The following is a 24,778-nucleotide window of genomic DNA, read 5'->3' on the forward strand; positions in this document are numbered from 1 at the left end:
TGCGGGATGAAAATAACAGCGTCTCGACGACATGGCGACAAACACACTCTACAAACGCAACTCTTGTGTATTCCTGTGGGCGGAGGTTAGTCAAAAAACTGTTTTAGTGACGTCATTAAAGAAAGAAGTAGAGGGATGTAGTCCAAACTGGCCGTTCGATGTAGGCGACTTCTGTTAAATAAAATATCTCGCTTGGCATTGAACTTTGAGCTTTAAAATTTTACAGATTTTATTTATACTCTAACAGCAACATTACACACTAACTAAAGTTTGAAACATGGGATCACGAAGAACGGGACCTTTAAGAATTTTCAGGTCATTAAGAATTCTATCTGAATTTCGCCTTCAATGTGAAATTTTGAGTTTTTCACGTTTTGAACAGCCCCATCATTTAATAGCAGAATAATAAAGCAATCTACTCTATAATGTGCTGTCAAACTGATAAAATCAGACTAAAATTAATAAAATAACAATAATAATTTGGCCCAAAAAGTATTACCTATAAAAGGGAAATCAGAGTATAAATAAAGTGGCAGTGATGCATGTCTTCACATTAGGTGTACTAAACACGCACACATGAGACGTACCACAAGTAATTCAAATCAAAGGAGCCCTTTATTTATTATTCAGAACTGCAAATTTGTGAAAACAGTGACATCACGCGCATGCGTATTACATGTTTAGTCTATATGTGCATAGTGACATCGCCAACTACTGGCCTGTCGGGAGTAAAAGACTTTCACATATCTGTGTGAACGGTGATCGTTTTGACAACATCTGTCTTCCGTATGCAAAGAACGCAAAGGAAAACATTTTCCAATTTTAGTACATTGTTGTCATGTAAACGTACCCAAAATTGATCTGCAATGTTGAGAAATGCCATGCAGATAAACTATGCAATGAGGAAACACAAAAACAAGGTAGCAAACTCATTTTATTTATTATTATATATGCAATATGAAAACTGTCAGGATGATATTCAAAATCTAGAAGAGTTCATTCCATAATAAATAAAAAAGAAATATATCCAAAATAACTAGAAATAGAATAATTATTGTTAAAAACATAAAGAGCTTTTATCCTTGTACTAAAAGAACCAAAATGCAACTGAGTTCATGAATATTTCTGGGTTTGTTTTTCTGCACTCCATATTCAGGTTATCCAAATCCTCTGTCTTATACTCCCTTACGTATCCAGTCCTCCTTAACAACCAGGCCTTCACGGTTCAAGAGGAGGTGTCCACCACGCACTTGATATAGATCGTGTCATCCTTGCAGTAGTTGTGCTTGGGCGACCTCAATTTCCCCAGAGGGAAGAACAGTGGGCACCCGCTGGCCACATTCATCTCTGAGACGGGGCGGTGGAAAGATGCAGAGGAGAGGTCGGGACGGAAAGCGTCGATGACATGCTCCCTCTGGTTCTGATCTATGAGAAAGAACGTTACCTGCCAGGTACGTGCAAGAGACGTTAGTGGAAGGTCATGGAAAATGCTGATGGCACATGATTGAGGAACCAAAGCAGAAGCCACTATTAAAAGGGGTCATATCACACATTTATTATTTCATTCTTTGTCCTGAAGTGCACTTAGTGAAGTTTTTTGCACCATAAACAGTTTAATTTAGTTTTTCATGACCATTTTCACTCTCTCTTACCCTTTAAGAATTTTCAGGTCATTAAGAATTCTATCTGAATTTCTCCTTCAATGTGAAATTTTGAGTTTTTCACGTTTTGAACTGCCCCATCATTCAATAGCAGAATAATAAGGCAATCTACTCTATAATGTGCTGTCAAACTGATAAAATCAGACTAAAATTAATAAAATAACAATAATAATTTGGCCCAAAAAGTATTACCTATAAAAGGGAAATCAGAGTATAAATAAAGTGGCAGTGATGCATGTCTTCACATTAGGTGTACTAAACACGCACACATGAGACGTAATGCCCTTCAGTGCTCCCTTCAGAGTGCTCACTTCAAGTGTTCTGTCCCCTTGAGTAGAACATAATGAAGCTCATTTTACAATGACAATCACTGCAAGATAGAAGCAGCACAGTTCAATGTGTGAAAAGCATTTTAATTCAATTTGTTTGGCCTGGACAGTTATTTTAGTATCATCTACAGTATTTATTATTATTTTGAATTAACATTTATTTTTATATTTTCAGTTTTCATTTTAGTTTTTTTTTTTTTTTTTTTTTTTATGTGATTTTGTCATTTTTATTAAGGTCTTTTTATATATCTGTTTAGTTTTAATTTATTTTTTTAAGTTTTAGTCATTTTAGTATTTCAACTTTTATATTTCTATATTTCAGCTTTATTTCAATTAACAAAAACTGCTTTTAATAGTGCTTTTTTGTACCAAAAAAAAGGGCCAGCTATTGTAAGTGATGCAGGGTCTGGTTCAATCGGGATTCATTCTTGTAAACTCTAAGTGACAGAATTTATAAAAAATAAAAATAAAAATTAAAAATTGACAACTGTAGTAACTTGTTATAATAAGGTCAATTGTTCAAGGGTTAGTTCACCCAAAAATGAAAATTCTGTCATTTATTACTCACCCTCATGCCGTTCCACACCCGTAAGACCTTAAATTCAACTTCGGAACACAAATTAAGATATTTTTGTTGAAATCCGATGGCTCAGTGAGGCCTGCATAGCCAGCAATGACATTTCCTTTCTCAAGATGCATTAATGTACTAAAACATATTTAAATTAGTTAATGTGAGTACAGCGATTCAATATTAATATTATAAAGCAAAAAGATTATTTTTGGTGCACCAAAAAAACAAAATAACGACTTATTTAGTAATGGCCGATTTCAAAACACTGCTTCAGGAAGCTTCAGAGTGTTATGATTCTTCTGTGTTGAATCATGATTCGGATCGCGTGTCAAAACGCCAAAATGCTGAAATCACATGACTTTGGCGCTCTGAAACACTGATTCGACACACTGATTCATTTGTGCTCCGAAGCTTATTGAAGCAGTGTTTTGAAATCGGCCATCACTAAATAAGTCATTATTCTGTTATTTTTTGGCGCACCAAAAATGTTATCATCGCTTTATAATATTAATATTGAACCACTGTACTCACATGAACTGATTTAAATATGTTTTTAGTACCTTTATGGATCTTGAGAGAGGAAATGTCATTGCTCCCTATGGAGGCCTCACTGAGCCATCGGATTTCAACAAAAATATCTTAATTTGCTTTCCGAAGACTAACGAAGGTCTTACGGGTGAGTAATAATGACAGAATTTTCATTTTTGGGGGAACTAACCCTTTAACATAATCGAGCAATGAGTAAAATATTTATTTATAAATACTGCATTTATTAACATTTGTTAATGTTAGTTAACAAAACTGTTCATGTTAGTTCACAGTGCATTAACTAATGCTAACAGATATAACTTTCGATCTTAATGTGTAAATTAACATCAACTAAGATTAATGCATGCTGTAGAAACAGTTCACTGTGTGTGACTTCCACTTTGAAGCTTCAAAAAGCTCATAAAGAAATCATAAAACCAATCCATATAAATTGATCGGTTTAGTCCCAATTTTCTGAAGAGACTCAATCGCTTTATATGATGAACAGATTTAATTTATTCACATATAAACATTCATCAATACGCACATCAGATCTGGTAAACGGAAGCTCAAGCATGTTTGCCTGACGTTCGAGAACCAATGAGGTTCATCCTTGTGTGTGACGCAGCACGTTTGAACTTCGGCAAGATGTTTGTTCTCGTGCGTCAAGCAGGTTCGGATGAGCTTCAGTTTATGTTCACTGATCAAAGTTTATGTGTGAATAAAAGCCTAAATTAAAACTTTTCATCATATAAAGCAATCAAGTCTTTTCAGAAAATTTGGACTAAACCGCTCAATTCATATGGATTAGTTTTGAAGCATCAAAGGGGGAACAGAAATCTCTCAGATTTCATCAAAAAGATCTTTATTTGTGTTCCGAAGATGAACGAAAGTCTTACAGGTTTGGAACGACATGAGGGTGAGTAATTAATGACAGAATTTTTTGGGTGAACTGTCCATTTAACCAATGTAGTTAAGTAAAGTTAACAAATGAAACCTTATTGTAAAGTGTGTCTTTACCGATTGGTCAGGACATTTTAAATTCTTAAATTTGCAGTATAATTTCATAATACAATCAATGCTTTTTTATTTTGAAAGATAATTTGAGGGATAATTTGATTCCACATGATATGACTCCTTTAATGTATGAATTCAGCAAATAAGTGTCATCAACTTTACAGATGTGCATAAAACGAATGATTGATTCATTGATTGACAGTTTGATTATAGCGTTTTACCTTGTGTCTGAATGGCCATGAAAGAATGGGGTCATATTCTCCTTTCATTATAACAAAGAAAAGAGAGATGTGCGTTCCCTTTCCAACCCCATCTCCATTCAAATAGAGCCGCATGCAGACTTTAAATCCATACCTGGCGGTGTAGAAAGCTGAAAAACAATGCATTGTCATTTTTATGTGAAGCGTGATGGGCTTTAGTTAAAACTCTTAAAAATAGCAGCAGATAACCAGAGAGCTTCTTTCATCTCAAAAATCAAACGCGTGGCTTCCTTTTGCTGACTTTTTTTATTGGCGGAACAGTTATTCTGATATCCTATACTGTAATGACGGGAAAGAAAACAAGTCAATGAAATTACCTTCAGTTGTTCGCTTTCAGTCTTTCTCTAGAAACATCGCAGTTGTGTTCACACAGACACATGCCCACTGGGCAAACAACCCCATTTCAGTCTTTATAACTGCTCCACATTTGTTTTTTTTTGCTTTCCCTTTCTCTGGTACCAACTCAATTTTTAGCACCGGTCTTAAGAATGAGCATCGATTCTGCCTCAATGTACAATAACAACTAACATTCATTCAACGCAGCTCTCCTGATGAGTCCAGTCTGATGCATTGAAGTATTCAGTGCTGGCAAAACTGTTTTGCTTCAGCACAGAAGTGAGGGAGCCTGTGATTGTCAATAATATATTGATTAACTGAAACTGAAACTGCAAATGGAACATGCTTAGAAAAATAAGGCCATGGGGAAGATTTTTCTGAATCATAACGTAGATTTAGGCCTGTTCCTTACACAATCTATCATATGATTTAGAATATGATGCACTGCTCATATGGACAACACATAGTCACTATCTACCTTCGATATATATAAAAGCGCAGCCTGACATGATCCAGCGCACCTAGTGTCGCCGTAATCCCTGAACAAATGACCAAAAACATACAGCGCTACCAGTTTAGTCTGATTCACAAACAAATGACTCTTGTGAGCCAGTTTTTTTAATGAATCAAAAAGACTCACTAACTAAGGAATTACCATTTTAATCAGTCTTATGTATCTATCAGAGTGGTTACTGAATCAACATCAAGTTATCATTATCTTTTAGTGCTGGGAAAGGATGGATGGATGGAAAAAAAGACAGACAGATAGATAAATAGACAGATGGTCAGACAGACAGACAGACAGACAGATAGACAGACAGGTAGATAGACAGATAGTCAGACAGATGGATAGATAGACAGGTAGATAGACCGACGGATGGACAGATAGACAGACAGGTAGATAGACAGACAGACAGATAGACAGACAGGTATATACACAGATGGACAGACAGACGGATAAACAGACAGACAGACAGATGGATATTTAGACAGACAGAAAGAAAGACAAACAGGTAGATAGACAGACGGACGGACAGATAGATAGACAGACAGGTAGATAGACAGAGGGATAGATAGACAGGTAGATAGACAGACGGACAGATAGACAGACGGACAGGTATATACACAGATGGACAGACAGACGGATAGACAGACAGACAGATGGATAGATAGACAGACATAAAGAAAGACAAACAGGTAGATAGACAGACGGACAGATAGACAGACAGACGGACAGGTATATACACAGATGGACAGACAGATGGATAGACAGACAGATGGATAGATAGACAGACAGACAGACAGACAGATGGATATTTAGACAGACAGAAAGAAAGACAAACAGGTAGATAGACGGACGGACAGATAGACAGACAGGTAGATAGACAGAGGGATAGATAGACAGACAGGTAGATAGACAGACGGACAGATAGACAGACAGACAGGTATATACACAGATGGACAGACAGACGGATAGACAGACAGACAGATGGATATTTAGACAGACAGAAAGAAAGACAAACAGGTAGATAGACAGACGGACGGACAGATAGACAGACAGGTAGATAGACAGAGGGATAGATAGACAGGTAGATAGACAGACGGACAGATAGACAGATGGACAGGTATATACACAGATGGACAGACAGACAGATGGATAGATAGACAGACAGAAAGAAAGACAAACAGGTAGATAGACAGACAGGTAGATAGACAGATGGACAGACAGACAGACAGGTATATACACAGATGGACAGACAGACGGATGGATAGATAGACAGAAAGAAAGACAAACAGGTAGATAGACAGACGGACGGACAGATAGACAGACAGGTAGATAGACAGAGGGATAGATAGACAGACAGGTAGATAGACAGACGGACAGATAGACAGACGGACAGGTATATACACAGATGGACAGACAGACAGATGGATAGATAGACAGACAGAAAGAAAGACAAACAGGTAGATAGACAGACGGACGGACAGATAGACAGACAGGTAGATAGTAGGGCTGTGAATCTTTGGGTAGACAGCGATTCAATTCGATTCACAAATCATAGGTGTTCGATTCGATTCAAGAACGATTTTTGCAAACGATTCACATTAAAATTCGATGCGATTCGATTAATTCCATTTGATTCTGCATTTTAATATGGATTCATAGGGTTACTGAAATGCTTCCCTCAATGTGTCTTAGTCAGGGTAAGAATTACACAGCGGCCTTCAGGCGGTTAGAGAGTAAGGGCAAAAACAAACAAACAAACTTACAAAAACCTTTAGTCCATTATTAATGTTAGTTCTAAATTATGCTACATAACTTTAATTTTAACAGCCTATAAAAATTAGCATTTGTCGAAATTTACATTAGCCAAAACTTTTAAAGGGCTTTAAAAGTATTGTTAGGCCTAGTTCATATATAGTTAACTAGTGGAGGATAGTGTTAATGGCAACACAACCTTACTAAAGTGTTCCAGGTACTGTAATGGCTTACATGGAGAGACTACCATAGAATATCATGCCCTTTCTCAACTAATTCTAAACTAACTTTTCTTCACGGAATAGTAAGAAAAGCTTTTGTCCTCTTTATACAGAACATTTTCCTTATGATGATTCTGAAAGAAAATGCACTGGTTGTCTGCTGTTGCTATAGAAACCAACGCAACTTTAATGCGCATCTGATAGATAAACCGCATGCTCTTATGTCAGTGTTGTAGTTATTTCAGCAGTTTCGTCCGTGCATTCAGTTTAACAACATTAAGTTCATCATTTCATTTATCATTCATTGAACTGTGCGTATGCATTTAGACACTTACATTATGTGTTTGCTCCGTCCATGCAATAAATGCGTGCCGTTGAAACTGCTCAGGTAATGTCAATGACCCATTTCCTTAAAACGTAAGTATTTTATCTTAATGGTGACGTTTCCACGCAATAAAAGCATTTTATTTCAACAGTAGTGACCATGCAATGACTTTGCAGCTTCATCAATGGCTTGAGCAGTTTGACTCAGAAATATTGCTGTCTCAATAGAGAGCTGTCTTCTGCTCATGTGAATAGCAGCAGCCGTCATGAGGACAGCTCAAACATGGGCTACGCAATCCAGAGAGAGCCGGTAAAGAGTGCAGCCTCGCGTATCTGTGAAGGAGAGCTGTGAGGGAGGGCGCGAATGACAGCGCACAACGTCTCCATCAATTTGCGCATGAAGTAATTTAACGTTTATATATTTTAAAGCACTGAATCGCTATAGAATCTTGATTAATCCGATTCTTAGCATTTTACATCGATTATCGGCCTAAATTAAACGATTCATGATTCAAAAAACATGTTTCAAGATCGATGCATATGCATTGTCAAGATTTGTAATCGATGCATCGAGAAAATGAGTGAATTGTTACACCCCTAGTAGATAGACAGATGGACAGATAGACAGAGAAACAGACAGACAGATAGATAGACAGAAAGACAGATAGATAGACAGATGGGCAGACAGACAGACAGATGGATAGATAGACAGACGGACTGGTAGACAGACAGACAGACACAGATAGATAGACAGACACAGATAGATAGACAGACAGATAGATAGACAGACAGACAGACAGACAGACACAGATAGATAGATAGACAGACAGACATACAGACATACATAGTTAGACAGACAGACAGACACAGTTAAATAGATAGATAGACAGACACAGTTAGATAGATAGATAGACAGACAGACAGACACAGAAAGATAGATAGATAGACAGACAGACAGACACAGTTAGATAGATAGATAGATAGACAGACAGACATACAGACAGACAGACACAGTTAGATAGATAGATAGATAGATAGATAGACACAGTTAGATAGACAGACAGACAGACACAGTTAAATAGATAGATAGACAGACACAGTTAGATAGATAGATAGATAGACAGACAGACAGACACAGAAAGATAGATAGATAGACAGACAGACAGACACAGTTAGATAGATAGATAGATAGACAGACAGACATACAGACAGACAGACACAGTTAGATAGATAGATAGATAGATAGATAGATAGATAGATAGATAGATAGACACAGTTAGATAGACAGACAGACAGACAGACAGACACAGAAAGATAGATAGATAGATAGACAGATGGACAGATAGACAGAGAAACAGACAGACAGATAGATAGACAGACAGAAAGACAGATAGATAGACAGATGGGCAGACAGACAGACAGATGGATAGATAGACAGACGGACTGGTAGACAGACAGACAGACACAGATAGATAGACAGACACAGATAGATAGACAGACAGATAGATAGATAGATAGATAGACAGACAGACAGACAGACAGACAGACAGACACAGATAGATAGATAGACAGACAGACATACAGACATACATAGTTAGACAGACAGACAGACACAGTTAAATAGATAGATAGACAGACACAGTTAGATAGATAGATAGACAGACAGACAGACACAGAAAGATAGATAGATAGACAGACAGACAGACACAGTTAGATAGATAGATAGATAGACAGACAGACAGACAGACAGACAGACACAGTTAGATAGATAGATAGATAGATAGATAGACACAGTTAGATAGACAGACAGACAGACACAGTTAAATAGATAGATAGACAGACACAGTTAGATAGATAGATAGATAGACAGACAGACAGACACAGAAAGATAGATAGATAGACAGACAGACAGACACAGTTAGATAGATAGATAGATAGACAGACAGACATACAGACAGACAGACACAGTTAGATAGATAGATAGATAGATAGATAGATAGACACAGTTAGATAGACAGACAGACAGACAGACACAGAAAGATAGATAGATAGATAGACAGACAGACAGACACAGTTAGATAGATAGATAGATAGATAGATAGACAGACAGACATATAGACAGACAGACAGACACACACAGTTAGATAGATAGATAGACAGACAGACACAGTTAGATAGATTGATAGATATAGATAGACAGACAGACATACAGACAGACATACATATAGACAGACAGACAGACACAGTTAGATAGACAGACAGACAGACAGACAGACACAGAAAGATAGATAGATAGACAGACAGACAGACACAGTTAGATAGATAGATAGATAGATAGATAGATAGATAGAGACAGACAGACATACATATAGACATACAGACAGACACAGTTAGATAGATAGATAGACAGACAGACATACAGATATACATAGTTAGACAGACAGACAGACACAGATAGATAGACAGACAGACAGACATACAGATATACATAGTTAGACAGACAGACACAGTTAGATAGATAGATAGACAGACAGACATACAGACATACATAGTTAGACAGACAGACAGACACAGTTAGATAGATAGATAGATAGATAGATATATAGACAGACAGACATACAGACATACATAGTTAGTTAGACAGACAGACAGACACAGTTAGATAGATAGATAGATAGACAGACAGACATACAGACATACATAGTTAGACAGACAGACAGACACAGTTAGATAGATAGATAGATAGATAGATAGACAGACAGACATACAGACAGACACAGTTAGATAGATAGACAGACAGACAGACAGACACAGATAGATAGACAGACAGACAGACACAGTTAGATAGATAGATAGATAGATAGATAGATAGACAGACAGACAGACATACAGACATACATAGTTAGACAGACAGACACAGTTAGATAGATAGATAGATAGACAGACAGACATACAGACATACATAGTTAGACAGACAGACAGACAGACACAGTTAGATAGATAGACAGACAGACAGACAGACACAGTTAGATAGATAGATAGACAGACAGACAGTTAGATAGATAGATAGACAGACACAGTTAGATAGATAGATAGATAGATAGACAGACACAGATAGATAGATAGATAGATAGATAGATAGATAGATAGACAGACAGACATATATATATAAACATTTATTAAAAACATCTATCTATCTATCTGTATATAACTTTTTTGTATATATTTGTATATACATTACAAAAATGATGGATGGATTGATAGATAGATAGATCTTTGAATCAAAAATCAATTTGAATAGGTAAATCTATTCATTTCTTCATTTGTGTGTTCAACAGTAGAAAGTAAGTCGTACAGAACAGGCAATAATGGCATGATGTTTATTTTTGGAAGAACTCTCTCTTTAAGAGCAGTGCAGGAGATATGTGCTTTGGTACCTGGTGAGTATTGACTGATCTTGTGGCCACTGGCAGCCTCTCTCAGTTTCTGGCTGACATCACACAACCGCCAAAGAAAGGTGCCATCATATGAGACATCCTGCTGGGCGCTGATACACTGCTGCAATGAAGTGATGTGAATGTCTTTCCTGGCCAGCCTCTGCTGCTGCTCGGCTACCTAAAATTTGATGGAAAACCATTATCACAGATGAATCACACAAAGGTACAGATTGGCTCACTTCAAGAACATAAAATTAATGTGTCATAATGGACCTTCAGAACCGGTTAAGGTCGGGAGCCTTGTGCGAGACACTTCGAAATATAGAAATAGAACAAGATAGTTACATCCTATTAGACGCATCCTTTTTTTTCCTCAACAGCCCTTGGAGAATTGTCACACAAATCTATTTTCTACCACTCATTCCCCTCTCATCCTTACTTCAACTTATCTCTTCATTTTCAGCACTTCAGGAGTGTCATCTCGTCTCCCGTGTGTTAAATAACCCCTCCAGGTCGAGCGTCAGAACACAACCATAATCATTTGTTATCACCTCCCGGTGTTAAGAGGAGCACAGGGACAAATAAATTATCATTCAGATCCCCAAAAACGAATACCTTTGTTAGTTTTATGTGAGTTCTTATTTAAAACATGAATTATGCGACCCGGCGGCTACAAATAAAAAACACGTCACAGGAAACAAATGTTTTCCAGAGATTCCTATATAGCATTTCAGCTGTTCTGTAGCACAAACACATTCATTAGCACCAACCATATTGCAGATTCACAGCATGAGATCAATGCCTAGTTAACTGCAGGACACATCAAAGTAATGAAATCTGTTGTTGCTATTTACACACAGAGGAAAGCAAGTGCTTTGATTTTGATAATCCTGGATGGAAATAACGTGTTCAGAACTGAAATGAATTTGTGACATTTGAAATGAGGTAGCAGGATGCAGAATTGTAATTTGATGTTTAATTTAGATAGAATTAAAATAAAATGATATTCATATAACTCCCATAAGTGTAGTTTTCAATGATACAGGTCATTTTCAGTATAAATTACCCATAAACGTTATCATACACACAACATACGAGATATTTCAAGAAACATTACATGACATTAATGATGTTAAATTAATGTTTAAAGGCCACCAAAAGCAATGTGATTAATATTCATTATATTTTGATAAATTAACTTTATAGTATACTGTGGTGTTTCTAGCTCAATAAATATCATCAATGGATTCAAATTTAGATTTTTTTTTTATTATTATAATTTGAAAACAATGTGATGGACATTTTGTCATGCTGTTATGACATTTTATGAATTATTTTGATAATGCAGAACTTAGTTTTGAGAAATACACTACAGATCAAAAGTTTTATTTTGAAAGAAATGAATACTTTTTCTCAGCAAGGATGCATTAAATTGACCAAAAGTGACAGTAAAGACATTTATAATGTTATAAAAGATACAGATTTCAAATAAATGCTGTTCTTCTGAACATTCTATTCATCAAAGAAAAAAAATATCATGGTTTCCACAAAAACATTGAGCAGCACAACTGTTTTCAACTGTCAAAATACGAAGAAATGTTACTTTAGAATCAAATAAGTATATTAGGATGATTTCTGAAGGATCATGTGACACTGAAGACTGGATCTGAAATTCAGCTTTACCATCGCAGTAATAAAATAAAATTTAAGAAAACAGTTATTTTAAATAATATTTCACAATATTACTGTTTTTTAACTGTATTTTTGATTAAATAAATGCAGTCTTGGTTAAAGATTAAAAAGTTTTACCAAATTTTGAATGGTGGTTTATGCCTAATAAGTACTACATAACAAGGAATAAACAAGCAGACATACTTATAATAAATTTTAAACATGTAATTAGCTGTCAAACTTGTGTTAGACTAATAAACCTCATGTGAAATTCAGTATAAAATATCTCTTCCTGTCATTCCAATTCTATATCCTGTGGAGTGTGACCAAATCAATGAATTATGAATTAAAAAGTTATGAACTAAAAGTCATTTCTTACATTTTTTTCTAACACTGATGATTTCCATAGTACATTTATATGTATGCATGGAAAGAACATCTGCAGCAAAAATCTGTCTTTGAGACCATCACTGAAATATTTAAAAACAAATAATTAGTAGCATGGCATTTCAAGAAGAAATCTGAAAATGTCCAATTATTTTTTTCTGACCCTTCCTGACAAGGCGTGCAGCTGCACTGAAATTCCAATATTCAAAGTAGTGGACATGACTGAGAGAATCTTAGCAGATAATTTGCATGTGAGCGTCAGTGTGGCAGCACCACAGATATGTTATCTCATCGTTTGTATACGTCATCATCACACTGTACAATCTCTAAAAGTCCCCAGAAGTTGGGAAAAAAAGAAACTCATGATACAAACCTCATAATATTGGCATTTTAAATCTGACCAGTGTTTATTATTTATTATTTCTATTTAAAGGTAAAATTTCTATACTGTTAGTGTAATAAAAAAAAACGTATTTTTTTCCAACATACCTTAGTTTCTAAGTGCTGAATGATCTGCTGACTGTTGTAATTGTCCCTCTCCAGTGCGACAACACTGAGCTGCGTCTTCTCCACCTCTCGATTCAAAGCTGAGATGATGTTCTCCATAACCTGCACTCTCTGCTGTAGGGCGTCCAGTTGCTGGCCTACGGCAAGTTCAACCTGATCATCGTGGAGGCTGAAGGCCTTATCACTCACTCCTGGATCTCCTCCGTCGGTCTCAATCTCGCCCTCAATCGGAGAAGAGAGGGACGCACCACACAGTCCAGGCTGAAGAAAATCAGGGCTTTCGTGGTGGCGTCGCTCAGCTGGGGAACTCAAGGTACGCTGAAGGGCCCTGGTCACATCCAAGAGAAGCTGGAGATGGCCCACATGGCTGCAGGACTCATGTTCTTTTACTTTGTCTGCATTACCCTGCAATAATTACAGTGCAGCAAAATATTGTATCATTCCCATTATATACTACTTCCACCACTATATATACGCGTCCTCCACACACACTCGCACACATAGACATATTACCATGCAATAAAACATTGCAGCAAAACATTGTATCATTTCCATAATATACTACTTCCACTACTATATATATACTTCCTCAAATACTCCTTCAAATAACTTCCTCAAATATATATATATATATATATATATATTTGAGGAAATTATTTGAAGAAGTGTTTGAGAAAGTATATACAGTAATGGAAGTATGGAATAGTATATAGCTCTGAAATAACAAATATAATCATAAAAACAAGATAAAAAAAATGTTATTTTTTTTTAAAACATAAATTTAGCAAAATGCATACTGAAAAAATGTTTACCAAAAAATCTCATCGAAAACATGGGTTTTCAAACTTTTTACTTGTATAAATTCCCAAATATAATAATCCTCTTAAATATACAGCATATTCTTTTTCTGCAAAATATTAGTTTTCTCTCTCTAATATTAGAGGATCAATTTAAACTCAATTTAAATGTATTTGAAAGTACTTTTCAAAATAATTATTGTTCCAAATAGCCATACAACCCAAATGAACAAGAAATATTTTAAAATAAAACTATGCACAATTATTGTATTTGTTCATGTTAAAATATATTTTTTTGTAAAATCCTTAATTTTGTAAGAAGATTCACTCAAATTTTTGTGGACATCATAGAAGCCCCTTGGCCCCTGGGGGTCCCCAAAGCACATTTTGAAAAACCCTGATCTAATGTAGTGACATTCATATATTTTATAAATGTGGCTTATGTCCAAACGTTTCTGCTCAATATAAAACTCAGTTCCTTAAAACTATAAAGAGCAATTTGATTAACATGTAAACACGTACTGTTATTAAAAGACCAACCTTAAACGGACAACCAACTTCTGAGAAAACGCATGGCTCTTTCTTTTTTGAGCTGCCCGAGTGATTATTCTACAAAGGAAACACAGAAAAATATTTTAGAATTATGCATGCAATATCACAATGTTCATCCATCAAAACCGTCTGTTCTATACCTTTTGCCGTTTATCTGCCTTTGCCGTCTTCTTATCGCTTGAACTGGAACATACATGTTTCTGTGAAGAAATTAGGAAAGTCACTTACACTAACTACAGTGATGAAAGTTTCGCACAAATTTTGTGCCACAAACTTTCCAAACATCTTTTTCAGGCTTTTTATCTTAATTTGAGGCGAGAAACACATTGCATTTGAAGATATCTTGACTAATGTGTTGCGTTTGAAGCTTGATGTCTAAATTCACTGGATTTCTGCTTTTTTCCCCCGTCCTTTTTATTCCTCTAATCCATGTCCCGGAGTGCAGGTCCCGATGGGTGAAACGGGAAAAAAAAGTAATATGGGACAGCAGTAAACACTGGAGACTTCGACTGTGGCTTAAAACCGAGCCATGGGGCTTCAAGCAAGGGCACGCTGACCCAAAACCACTCTAGCAACAACGAAAGAGGCTGAATCTCTTGCACTGAAGGCCTATTCGTACAATAATCACCCATGTATCATACATGCATTATGAACATTATATGCACAAATATATACAGCACATGTCTGTATGTTTGAGCAATGCAAAAACAGGGTTTGCAACAGATTCTATATCAAAGACTGAATAAAGCATTTTCTTGGTCTATATTTTTTCTTGTTTTCCAGTAAAATATCCAATCATTGTTAAAACAAGATTATACGAAGTCCCTAAAGGGACATGATGATGGAAATGATGATGAGATGGTATGCTCAGTATTGATTATATGTCAATGCTTTTGCAAAACATTGTGTTTGCTTGCAAAATGTTTGCGTTCCCCCGAGAAACTTTGCATTCGCTCGCAAAACTGTACGGAGGCACTAAAGGGATATAGTGGAGGAAAAACATTTTGCTCGTTAAAACATTTGCGTTCCCCTGAGAAACTTTGCGTTCGTTCACAAATATTTAAAACGTTTGCGAGCGAATGCAAATTTTCTTGGGGGGGATGCAAAACATTTGCGAAAGAATGCGAAAGCATTGAAACATAACTGTTCCTCAGACTTTACAATTTTTTCCATCACTATGTCCCTTTAGGGGCTCTGTACTTTTGAGTTCTTTGCGAGTGAACGCAAAGTTTCTCGGGGGAATGGAAACATTTTGCAAGCGAACACAAAGTTTTTTGGGTCTTAATTCTTAATATCTTACAATTATCTTAAGAATATAAATTAATTTATAACCGATTTTCACTATAGATAAACTAGATAGTGTATACAGTCCTCAAGAGCCATTTCCTAAGCTTACCTGGAGTTCTCTCGGTGTCAGGACACCGGCACAAGAGGGACATGTGGTCTTGTTGTTGGGACAGCCCCTCTCCAGATGCGTGGCCAATGTCTTCCTCTGCACCATTATGCCACAGCCGATATTGCAAGGGATCAGGGCATACTCACACTGACTCTGATGGTCCTGTTGAATAAGAGCATATTAAAGGGATAATTCAACTAAAGCTGGGCACACTTTTAACGACTAGCTAAAACATTCTAAGACTGTGCTCAACACACAGCGATTATATATATTATACTTACACATGGAATTTGAACACCGACTGTAATCTCCAACTGAACGCAACTGGCTCTGAGCGGACGTGTTTGAGCGCGATCAGTCATAAGTATCAATTTACATTAATAATCGGCCTTACAATCGTTAAAGTGTGTCCCCGGCTTAAAATGTGAAAGTCAAATCTAAACCTGTATGCTTTTTTCTGTGGAAAATTTTCATCCAAAAATTTCCATGCTGCTCTCTTGAATACAAGGACAGTTCATAATGAATATTTCAATCAAAAAACACAAAAAGCACCATTCCAAAGAATGTGCCAATTTTAGTGAATAGTTTTTGGTCTGTTCCTCACACAGAGTTATTGTTTGGCTTTAAAACTTAGAATATTGCGCACACATTATTGTTAGTTTCTGTGATGGTGTTTTGCCAGTTTTACAGCCTGGTGGTTACAATGACCTGTCGCTATATGAAAAAAGCTTGAAGATTCTTCAAAACATCTATTTTCTAATGCAAAAAACACTAACAGCGTACAGGTTTGAACAACAAGAGGGTTATATATTTTGGTGTGTGTGTATATATATATATATATATATATATATATATATATATATATATATATATATATATATATATATATATATACACACACACAAACCTGATTCCAAAAAAGTTGGGACATTGTACAAATTGTGAATAAAAACAGAATGCAATGATGTGGAAGTTTCAAATTTCAATATTTTATTCAGAATACAACATAGATGACATATCAAATGTTTAAACTGAGAAAATGTATCATTTTAAATGAAAAATAAGTTGATTTTAAATTTCATGGCATCAACACATCTCAAAAACGTTGGGACAAGGCCATGTTTACCACTGTGTGGCATCCCCTCTTCTTTGTATAACAGTCTGCAAACGTCTGGGGACTGAGGAGACTCAAGTTGCTCAAGTTTAGGAATGGGAATGTTGACATTCTTGTCTAATACAGGCTTCTAGTTGCTCAACTGTCTTAGGTCTTCTTTGTCGCATCTTCCTCCTTATGATGCGTCAAATGTTTTCTATGGGTGAAAGATCTGGACTGCAGGCTGGCCATTTCAGTACCCAGATCCTACTTCTACACAGCCATGATGTTGTAATTGATGCAGTATGTGGCCTGGCATTGTCATGTTGGAAAATGCAAGGTCTTCCCTGAAAGAGACAACGTCTGGATGGGAGCATATGTTGTTCTAGAACTTGGATATACCTTTCAGCATTGATGGTGCCTTTCCAGATATGTAAGCTGCCCATGCCACACGCACTCATGCAACCCCATACCATCAGAGATGCAGGCTTCTGAACTGAGCGCTGATAACAACTTGGGTTGTCCTTGTCCTCTTTAGTCCGGATGACATGGCGTCCCAGTTTTCCAAAAAGAACTTCAAATTTGATTCGTCTGACCACAGAACAGTTTTCCACTTTGCCACAGTCCATTTTAAATGAGCCTTGGCCCAGAGAAAACGCCTGTGCTTCTGGATCATGTTTAGATATGGCTTCTTTTTTGACCTATAGAGTTTTAGCCGGCAACAGCGAATGGCACGGTGGATTGTGTTCACCGACAATGTTTTCTGGAAGTATTCCTGAGCCCATGTTGTGATTTCCATTACAGTAGCATTCCTGTATGTGATGCAGTGCCGTCTAAGGGCCCGAAGATCACGGGGATCCAGTATGGTTTTCCGGCCTTGACCCTTACGCACAGAGATTGTTCCAGATTCTCTGAATCTTTGGATGATATTATGCACTGTAGATGATGAGAACTTCAAACTCTTAGCAATTTTTCTCTGAGAAACTCCTTTCTGATATTGCTCCACTGTTTTTCACCGCAGCATTGGGGGAATTGGTGATCCTCTGCCCATCTTGACTTCTGAGAGACACTGCCACTCTGAGAGGCTCTTTTTATACACAATCATGTTGCCAATTGACCTAATAAGTTGCAAATTGGTCCTCCAGTAGTTCCTTATATGTACATTTAACTTTTCCGGCCTCCTATTGCTACCTGTCCCAACTTTTTTGGAATGTGTAGCTCTCATGAAATCCAAAATGAGCCAATATTTGGCATGACATTTCAAAATGTCTCACTTTCAACATTTGATATGTTATCTATATTCTATTGTGAATAAAATATAAGTTTATGAGATTTGTAAATTATTGCCTTCCTTTTTTATTCACAATTTGTACAGTGTCCCAACTTTTTTGGAATCGGGTTATATATATATATATATATATATATATATATATATATATATATATATATATATATATCAGATTTTGATTCATAACCATGATTACTACAAATTGGATAATGCTACTTTATTTCCCTACACTTAATGACCCTCTACAACTTTGCAAAAGTACTGTACATTTTGATCATATGGTTCTGAGTGAAAAACAAACCCTAAAGCACAACCTACATGTTTCTATTCTAATAGGGAGCTTGTGAACAATGATATTCTCAAAAGGCTTTCAGACTCTCTTGAGTACAGAAAGAAGGTAAAAACACAAAAGGCTTCCATTAGGCTGCCATGAGGGTCAAAGTCATCGAAAATTCTACAGTCTCTACTCGACAAAACACTGACCTCTAAAAAGGCTTTTCAAAACCTTAAGTATGAGCTTGTTATTGCTCTATCAGATGAGGATTGATTCACTACGCTGGACAACATCTGCACAACAGCTATATGATTAATATCTTAATGGCTGGTTCATGTTATGAAATGACCACAAAGGGACCATGTTAGGATTCCTGTAAAATAGCATCTTGTGGTTGTAACCGAGTACGACCGCCTGCCATGAAATGCAGCTATTTTTTAACGAGTCCCTATGATTTAACAACGTGATAACAGAAGTTACTAATGTGTTCGATAAAAGCCCCACAATCCACATTGATTTTGAGTCAGTCAAGTGTAAAAGACATTTCAGAGTATTACAGTGTTCCCGATAGCTTTGTAGGTATTACATGAATGTGTACCAGCCCGTGAACAGCCCTGATCTTTGGTCTTGCATATATTAGCTTGATGTTCTAACCTAATGTACAGTGGAAAGCGCTAGACTCGGGAAGCAGCTGAGAAACTCAGGACCTGAGAAACTCAAAAAAGCATTTCGTTTGCTATTAAGAAATACATAATTTAGAAGAATATCTCATAAATTGAGTGAGGCCTTGATCGCTCACCTGATTACACATTGTAAAGAGCATTACAGATCCATTATATATTGTTATCCGTCGATAAACAATGAGAGTATCTAAAATCTTATTATGAATCAGTATCATAGCAAGCTAAATGAATGGAATTTCTATGACAAAAACAGAAAAGTACCTCAAAGTTCTTCAGGGTGCTTCTCCAGGGGCAGCCTTGGTTAGCACAGTGAACTTTCAGATCCAAAATTTCTTTATTGATAGCCGCATCATTGAAAAACTGCAGTTGAAACAAGAGGGGAAATTATGATATCTTTCCAAACATGAGTCACGATTTTTCCACCGTCTAACACTATACTTTGACATATAGCCTTCATAATGTAAACACATTCGCTTTTACTTTTGTGTAAAGACATAAATCACCTAAGAGGACAGACAGACAGACAGACATATAGATAGATAGATTGATTACTTGGTCAAGAGTCAGTACACTAGTGTCACTCTCAACACTGTGATCCTCTTTACATTTTGTGCACACAAGGTCCTTGTTGTTTCTGTATGAAATTGAAGCATTTATTAATAACATTGACATTTAGCACATACACTCACCCATAGCATTTTACAGCTGCTTTTCTCACTAATAAACTACCAAATAATAATAAAATACAAAATACTAGGTTCTTTATGTTACACACACACACTTTGGTCAATATTATATAAATAAATAAATATATATATATATATATATATATATATATATATATATATATATATATATATATATATAGAAACTTTCCATACCCCTTTGGTTAGTTTCTTCACCGCACAGTGATTATAAGCCATAATTCTTACCATAACATACACAATTATTACCAAAAGCGAAAATAAAATCAGTGGCCATGCAAGCCAAGTCTTGTGGGTTGTCATGAAACTTCTGTTCTGCTTGAACGGTTCTTACCTTACCAGCCAGTTGACGCACGCGAGGCAGTAGCGGTGACCGCACACCGTTTGACGCGCTTTATTCAACACATTGTTACAGTTGCTGCACAAGTACTTCTCTTTGGGGACCTCATCGCAGATGCTCTGAGGGAAACCCGACGGGTACTCGTTCTCACCCGGTGTGGACGAAACCCCGTTTAAGGACGGGTCTGAAGCAGCTGATCCTGAAGCCATTGAAGTTTTAGATGAACCGTCTGTACCAACAGCACGTTATGATGACATATTGATATGCTTTTGACTTTTTCGTGGTATACCCACGGTAGAAAAACACCACGGGGTTCCCCCTATTCAAACACCCGGAAATATTATTGCTCTGAGTGTTTTTCCGCCCTTTTATCAGACACGTTGTTATGGATCTTGCTGATAATAATTTGAAAAGGCTACAAGAAAATAAGAAGAGAAAGAACAAATGAGTGGACTTATTGTTAAATGATGAGTGAAAGTGATACAAACACTGCCTGCGTCTTGAAACCTAGTGAGTGAGCATACTAAAACAAAAGGCAGAAGTGCTTTCTAGGTAGGCAGCTCACTTGCTCGACCCCGCCTACAGAGAGTTCATGAACGCGCGTTCTGTTCAAAAACAGAAACGGTGATCTCCATGGTTTTTCAGTTGAAGTATTTTTTTATTATTATTATTGCCTAAAACCTGTCTTGGCAGCGAAAACAGTCTGACACGAGCATACAGGCTACATAAAAAAATAAAACTACCACAAAAACACTTATTATACGGGGAAAAAAAGTAGTAACAAATACGTAGGCCCTACATGAATTGAAGTGAATCAGTTGAGCCGATTCACAAAACCAGAGCTATGCGTTCACAAAACTTGTCCGGTTAGTGATGAGTCGAAAACCGATTCGCGAAAATGAATTAGACTTCCCATCACTGTGTCACTGAATAACGCGCCAACAACACCCAAAAGTGCTGGCCAGTGGCCAGGTATACAGGCAGCTCACTAGGTGTTGAGACGCAGCCTCTCTCTTTCTCAGAACTTGGCCACAGTTCACCGTCATATCCGTCAAAGGAAAGTCCCCGCTTGAAAAACTACCTGCGGTTCCAATGTGGTGGACACGTTTCATGGCTGTTTTTATTTTTCATTTTCACCCGTGTCTGTCAATCATGAAACTCGCGTGTTGGACGTATAGGTTACAGTACTAAGGTCATAAATTTACAGAGAGAGAGAAAATATGTATTATGTAATAATTCATATTGTTCTGTTTTGTTTATTATGCTTTGCAAAACGTCTTTAGCCTCATTTAATATATATATATAAATAATTATTATAATATTAAATTATTAAATAATGATAATAATAATAATATTAATTATGTAATAATCATTATTATTATTACATAACAACAACAATAATAATATATATTAAGTGTGGTGTAGCCTATTTTCATAAGTTCTACAGGCTATGTTCCATTTAATAAAGTCTTTGTGCACATCAGTGACCTTTTTATCATCTGCTGTTCATTTCAGTTTGTGAAATGAAGATGAAGTAATCCTTAATGAGATTTTGACCAAAAAGTGGTGATGAATAACACTGAAATCATGCAGTGAGTGTCATTTATGCTCTGTAGAACTTGTCATGTTTGAATCTCTGACCTTCAGACTTGGAATATTTGACTATACAAATGGCCTAAAGATCATTGATCATATGTTAATCATATGAACGGCATTTCATTTTAAGAGAGAGTGGAAAACCCCTCAGAAGACCCTCTTATTTGCACTCTACTTAGACAGGAATCTCCCGCTTTAATAACAAGCTGTTACAGTATATGACGTGCAAAAAAAAAGTCATTAAAAACTGCATAGTCAGGTTGACTGACACTAGTCATAGCGCTTACAGTTACATTACTTTATTACATATACATATAGTCTTAACTGACAGCAGATTAGATGATAAGAGAGCGAGGGAATGGGAGCAAGAGAGATAATTTCTGCTAAAGAGGCCGGTCGGGGGGTTTCAATATCTGGTTGAGGGGATTAATGACTTGGGTAAAACTATTCACCTCTACAAGGGACATTCTTCACCTCAAATCAATTATTCTGTAATAGGAGAGCAGGGCTATGCTGGCCTGTTTTTCATTAAACAGCAATCACATGAGGGACCAGTGCATCAAAATGACTGCAGCAGGTGGCTGGTGAGGGGCCTGAGAGCTTTCTTTGAAAAAGAAGATGTTTGTACCCTCATGAATCACTGGGAGAAGATGCAATTCAATAATACAGAAACCTCATGATGCAAAAGCTTAAAATGCGATAGGTCTTATCGATCGGCCTGGTCGGGAGGCCCCAAACGACGACGTCTAGTGTGCTGGAAACAGAGAGGTGAAGTATAGGGAAGCATCTTCTGTAAATCTGTCTGGGTAAAAGACAAGTATGGGCGTTAAGGATATTGGAGGAAGTAGATAAGGAGCCAGATGTGTTTATGACTTGCTGAGTGTTGAATATCTGAAGCGTTCCATCAGCACGCCTCTCGCTTCTGATGCGTCCCTCACTTGGTTTTGATCCTGAGTTCTGCTGAGTAGATGCACATCATTCTAACACTTCCTGCAACACAGATGCTGCAACAGTTCTTGGAATCCAGACCTGCAGAGTCATTCGCTCAAACACTTTCACCACAAATATAAGAGATAATGCATGAGGGAATACCACAAACAGACAAGAATATGTCTAGCTCATCTATATATTACATATTCTTGTCTCTGTTTTGTGAGATTTTCTCATGCATTATCTCTTATATTTATGGTGAAAGTTTGTGAGAGAATGACTCTGCAGGTCTGGATTCAGTTGCAGGAAGTGTGTATATACAGTACTGTGCAAAAGTCTTTGGCACATCAGTATTTTCACCCCCCAAAGCGGGTTTTAAGCCAGTTATTTATCTCTTTTGCTGTAGTGTGTCAGTAGGAAACCTCAGTTCACAATTCTAAACATTCATTTTGCCATTAATTGGAAGAATCCAGTGAGATTTTTGTATGCACAAGCAGTCTGACAACAGCCAGTGCTCCACACTGAGATCTGGTCTCACCATCATCGAATCCGTCTGTGATTACAGAAGAAACTGAGACAAACTAAATCCAGAAGAACTGTGGCCTTGTCTCCAAGACGCTTGAAGAAACCGACCTGCAAAACTACCTGAAAAACAATGTGTAAGTGTACCTGGACAAAAGCTGTTTTTAACGCAAAGGGTCACACCAAATATTGATTTGATTTGGTTAATAGAAGCTAATTGATAAATAAATCTGTTTATGACAGTATTTTTGAAAGCATCCTCACTTTACAGCATTTTTTACACAAGTGCCTAAAACTTCTCACAGTACTGTAGCTTTGCAGGTCAGTTTCTTTAAAGGAACACTCCACTTTTTTTGAAAATAGGCTCATTTTCCAACTCCACTAGAGTTAAACAGTTGAGTTTTACTGTTTTCGAATCCATTCAGCCGATCTCCGGGTCTGGCGGTACCACTTTTAGCATAGCTTAGCATAGTTCATTGAATCTGATTAGACCGTTAGCATCCTGCTCAAAAATGACCAAAGAGTTTCGATATTTTTCCTATTTAAAACTTGACTCTTCTGTAGTTACATCGTGTACTAAGACCGACGGAAAATGAAAAGTTGCGATTTTCTAGGCCGATATGGCTAGGAACTATACGTTTATTATTACCGGCGTAATAATCAAGAGCAGGCGCAATGATATTACACAGCGGCTGTGACCCCCTTCTTGCACAGGGAGCGTGCCTTGCAACCATGGAGACGTTTGTGAGAGGCGCTGTGTAAAATCATTGCGCCTGCTGCACCCATGGTACGGCAGCAAAGTTCCTTGATTATTACGCCAGAATGAGAGTATAGTTCCTAGCCATATCGGCCTAGAAAATCGCAACTTTTCATTTTCCGTCGGTCTTAGTACACGATGTAACTACAGAAAAGTCAAGTTTTAAATAGGAAAAATAACGAAACTCTTTGTTCATTTTTGAGTAGGATGCTAACGGTTTAATCAGATTCAATGAACTATGCTAAGCTATGCTAAAAGTGGTACCGCCAGACCCGGAGATCGGCTGAATGGATTTGAAAACAGTAAGGGCCCTATAATACACCCGGCGCAATGCGAC

General features: G+C 36.9%; 1 protein-coding gene across 1 annotated transcript; it reads right to left on the reverse strand.

The window, feature by feature from the left end:
* Positions 1-602: 602 nt before the first annotated feature.
* On the reverse strand, positions 603-21,795 carry traf1 (TNF receptor-associated factor 1). Its single transcript, XM_048210295.1, has 10 exons — positions 20,631-21,795; positions 20,145-20,226; positions 19,854-19,952; positions 16,255-16,416; positions 14,999-15,058; positions 14,847-14,915; positions 13,492-13,914; positions 10,945-11,122; positions 4,328-4,476; positions 603-1,444 (listed from the first exon to the last, which is right to left on the reverse strand). Exons 1-10 carry the CDS (start codon positions 20,843-20,845, stop codon positions 1,226-1,228), a joined length of 1,656 nt encoding a protein of 551 aa, XP_048066252.1. The 5' UTR covers positions 20,846-21,795; the 3' UTR covers positions 603-1,225.
* Positions 21,796-24,778: the final 2,983 nt, after the last annotated feature.

Source organism: Megalobrama amblycephala, linkage group LG12, assembly GCF_018812025.1.
Source record: "Megalobrama amblycephala isolate DHTTF-2021 linkage group LG12, ASM1881202v1, whole genome shotgun sequence".
NCBI lineage: Eukaryota > Metazoa > Chordata > Actinopteri > Cypriniformes > Xenocyprididae > Megalobrama > Megalobrama amblycephala.

Bases quoted from the DNA above. Each gene is read 5' to 3' on its own strand.
- traf1 (XM_048210295.1), bottom strand. From the start codon at position 20,845: ATGGCTTCAGGATCAGCTGCTTCAGACCCGTCCTTAAACGGGGTTTCG. The intron at 16,417-19,853 runs GTACTTTTCTGT...CTTATTCAACAG, and splicing joins GCACCCTGAAGAACTTTGAG to GACCATCAGAGTCAGTGTGA. The intron at 13,915-14,846 runs GTTGGTCTTTTA...TAATTATTGCAG, and splicing joins AAGTTGGTTGTCCGTTTAAG to GGTAATGCAGACAAAGTAAA.